Genomic DNA, 3,927 nt, shown 5'->3' with positions numbered 1-3,927 from the left:
ATAATAATAATAAAAAATGTGACTAAGAAAATAATATGTGTATAGGTAGCAGCTGTCCATCTTCCTGCGCAGGAGTTTGGACTTTGGACAGTGAGTAACTGAATGTTTTCTTCGGGTTGATTCTTTGGTCTCAGATGTCAAATATGGCCAAAAAATAAAAACCAAGAAGTCTGGAAATTTGAAGTGAAATGTGCAGGAAGGAAAAACTATAACGCTGAAACCTTTAAATCTGCCGTTCTCTACCTTCAGGTTCGGCCGCAGGAGAGCCACCCAGATACCGGTCGTCCTTCTGGTGATATTCCTCGCAGTTGTTGGAGTTTCTCCAAATTTCTACGTTTACATCGTGTCACAGTTCATCGTTGGAGCTGCACTCGGAGGATACAGAATCAACTCCACCGTGTTAGGTATGACCCTTTTTATTTATTTATTTATTTAAATTCTGTATTTTTCTTTTTTTTTTTTTTTGACCGTGTGTGCATATAAAAACTCATAAAAGACAACAGTGGAATAAAATAAAGATATGTGTACAAAAACACATATATACACACAATAATACACATAATCACACGCATACAGAGACAAAAAAAAAACATTTTTAAAAATAAAATTAGATTCAATTTAAAAGAAAAAAGAAAAAAACATGCAGTTGCACAAAATAAAGGCCCATTGTGATTGGCTACAAAAAGATGCAATAAAAGCTAAATATGACTTAAATGAATTAATTTGGAGTTTATGAATTTATTTAATGTAAATCTCAAATTAATTTCCTCTCCTGCTGCGCCAAAAAAGCTACTAATGGATCTCGGTGAATTGTTATTTTAAAAAAAAATTGAAAATTGAGCTCGAGTACGTGTTGAGATTAGGACGCGGCCAGAATGAGGGCGGCAGGTGAGAGTTTGCACCTGTCACAAGTGGAGTCCACATCTGGGAGGACTTTAATTTTGGAAATACTGAATGAGGCCACAAACTGAGGCTGCATTTTTGAACTCGGACCTCTGGTTTGTGCGTTTGCAGCCACAGAGTGGATCGGGATCACCAAAAGGTCCTTTGCCTCCTGCATGAGCCAGATGTTTTCGGCGGTTGGACAGTGCGTCATGGCCGGTCTGGTCTACGTCATCCGCGACTGGAGGGAGGCGCAGTTCGTCATGGTGGGAGCGCAGGGCGTTATTCTGCTCTACATTTGGTACGTGCTGTCCCAGCCCTCGTATTGTGGTTTCCAGCTCGGACCTCTTCAGCTTTGTGTGTCTTGGCGCGTCTGTCGCTTCGCGTAATGAGATAATGCCAAACCAGCGTCGGCGCGGTGTGCTCGGGAGGTTTGCTGTGTAACTGACCTTGTTTGCAGACCAGTTTCTGTTTAGACTCTGATGAATTAATAACTGTTTGGATTTTCATCACCATGATACCAGACATTAGCTGCGTTTGAAAGAGGGGTGACCGATTTTGGTTTTTCAGGGCTGATATCTATTATTAACCAATATTTGGAACAGATATGTGTTTACCAAAACAAAGTTAATAACGCGTTATTGCAGATTTACTTTTTACTTATTCAACATATTAAACAAAAAAACACACACACACACAAACAACATACAGCATATTGGAGATGTTTACAACCTGATCACATTCTTTCATATCCATATTTAATATACTAAGTAAAGAAAAAGAGCAAAAATAGAGAGGGAATCTATACATTTTCACCCTCTCTGTGCACTGGTTTATACTGGGAGGCTGTGGTATCAATCCTCAGTAAATATATAGTTTTCCTTTTTGTCATCTCACATAACATAATACCCACAACGCACAGTGTTGGATCTAATATAATGTCAACACACAACAGACTTTTGATTTCACTTTTAATATCCGGTGCAAATGCTAATTCATTTTGACGCCACAGATGTTTTTTGACTCGCGATAAATGCACGGTCTGTGACCATGACCCTCGGCCTATTTTTTTTAATCAGTCAGTCAGACTTTTTCATATTGCACTTTTCATACAAACAACACAATAAGCTCAAGTTTCTCTTTCAGTGTATTATTATTATTTTTTTATTTTTTATTTTTTGTATGCAGTAACTTTGAGGTTATTCTACAATTGTCATTTTTTCTGGATTGTTGAAATAATAATATACGTACATTTACATAAAGCAAGTATTTTTTTCCTCTCCCATGTTTATAAGAGTTCTAAAAACGTGAAAAATGGCCCTTGAAGGTATTTAGGACAGATAAAAAATGTGCGATTAATTTGCGATTAAATATTTGAATCGATTGACAGCCTTAATCATGACATAATTTATATAAATATAACAAACTCCAACGCAAAACTTTGTTTAAATGCCTTTAGCAAATGTTTCATCAAAACTGAAAAAATCAACATCCCTAACAGCAAATTCCCAGCAACTTTTCTTTAATAAGGTTTAGTGAAAATTTAAATTAAAAAAAAATAATAAATAAAAATATGTCCCTGAGGTTTCACAGAGTAAAAGTTCCTCCCACGCTGACACCTTCTTGCTTCCCTGCTGTTGGTTGAATACGCACGTTTTCATTAATTAATAATGCATTAAATTGAGAAGTAAAGGAGTAGTTTTGACTGTTTTGAATATTTTCAGGTGGATTCCTGAATCTGCGAGGTGGCTGCTGGGACAGGGAAGAACCGAAGAGGCGACTCAGTTGATACGTCAAGTTGCAGCAATAAATAAAAAGCAAATCCCAGAGAATCTGCTGGACGAGGTAATTTAAATTCAGATGTATTCATTATTTTTATTTGATTAATTTATGTTTGATTTTATTACAATTTTAATGTATTAATTTATCTCAGGTCATAAGATTAGTAGGTTTGTTTTTTTATTTTTTAAAAAAAATATTTTAACCTTTAATTAATATTTCATTGATTTTATTTCCTGTTATTTGTGGTTTTATTACTTTTGATGCTTCTGTTGATGCTGTTTTTAGCATATTTCTTTGTATTATTTTATATTGACATTTTACATCTTGAATCTTGCATTATTTGTCCTCTGGTTTTTATTTATTTTACCCTTTTAATTTATGTTTTATTCATTATATTTCCTTTAATTTGTGGTTCTATTGCCTTTGTTGCTTCTGTTGTTATTGGTCCATGTTTTTGTTTTATATTGACATTTTACATTTTGCATTTTTTGTCCACTCTGGATTTCATTTTTTCCAAACTCTTCTCTGGTTTCATCTCGCTCGTGTTCAATATGACTTTGTCTGTTAAAGCACTTTGTAAACTCTGTTTTTAAAGGTGTTGTACAAATAAAGTTATTATTGTTATTACTTAACTTCATGAGTTAGTTTCAAATAAGATTTTTTTTAGAATAACTGTAACGGCTGCCTTATTCATAGAATAGAAACGATTAGGTGCAAATTTCCAGCAGCAGCTTTATGTTTTGTTATAGCAGCTCTATGTTATATATGTTATGTTATGTTGAGTGATTTTCTCAGTATTTTAATCGTGCGTTTGTCCTTCAGGTAACTGGGGATCGAGAAGTCCAGAGTGGAGGACTGAAAGCCATTTTTAGCTCAACAGTCTTGACAAAATATTTATTCATTGTATCTTTTGCTTGGTAAGTTGAGCACATTTTGAAATGCACTTTTTATTTGAATTTTATGACATTTTGGTATCATGGTTCCAACATTTTTCACCATTTAGTGCATACTTAAAACCAAATACAAAGTCACAACGTGCTGATATTGTAATGTATATCAGATTAATGTAAGAAAGCACCAACAATAATTAAAATAAAGATACTTAAAAAAAAACAAGAAGAAGAAAAACAAAACATTTTTTGAGAGTTTTGCAAGATAGGTTTGGCTTGGTGTTATTAATTCTTTCTTTTTTTGCAATAATTTGTTTTTATAGTATAATTACTATTACAGTTACTGTTTCGGATTTTCCATTTGACCATTTGG

General features: G+C 34.0%; 1 protein-coding gene across 1 annotated transcript; it reads left to right on the top strand.

The window, feature by feature from the left end:
- Positions 1 to 249: 249 nt before the first annotated feature.
- On the top strand, positions 250 to 3,581 carry LOC121966008 (solute carrier family 22 member 13-like; the record flags this gene model as incomplete). Its single annotated transcript, XM_042516113.1, has 4 exons — positions 250 to 404; positions 1,015 to 1,183; positions 2,607 to 2,727; positions 3,487 to 3,581. Coding segments are annotated over 4 exons (540 nt in total), but the record flags the coding sequence as incomplete, so codon positions are not given.
- Between the last annotated feature and the right edge of the window lie 346 nt (positions 3,582 to 3,927).

The sequence above is a fragment of the Plectropomus leopardus genome, unplaced genomic scaffold, assembly GCF_008729295.1.
Source record: "Plectropomus leopardus isolate mb unplaced genomic scaffold, YSFRI_Pleo_2.0 unplaced_scaffold22716, whole genome shotgun sequence".
Classification (NCBI taxonomy): Eukaryota; Metazoa; Chordata; class Actinopteri; order Perciformes; family Serranidae; genus Plectropomus; species Plectropomus leopardus.
This window is presented reverse-complemented; position numbering and strand designations above follow the sequence as displayed.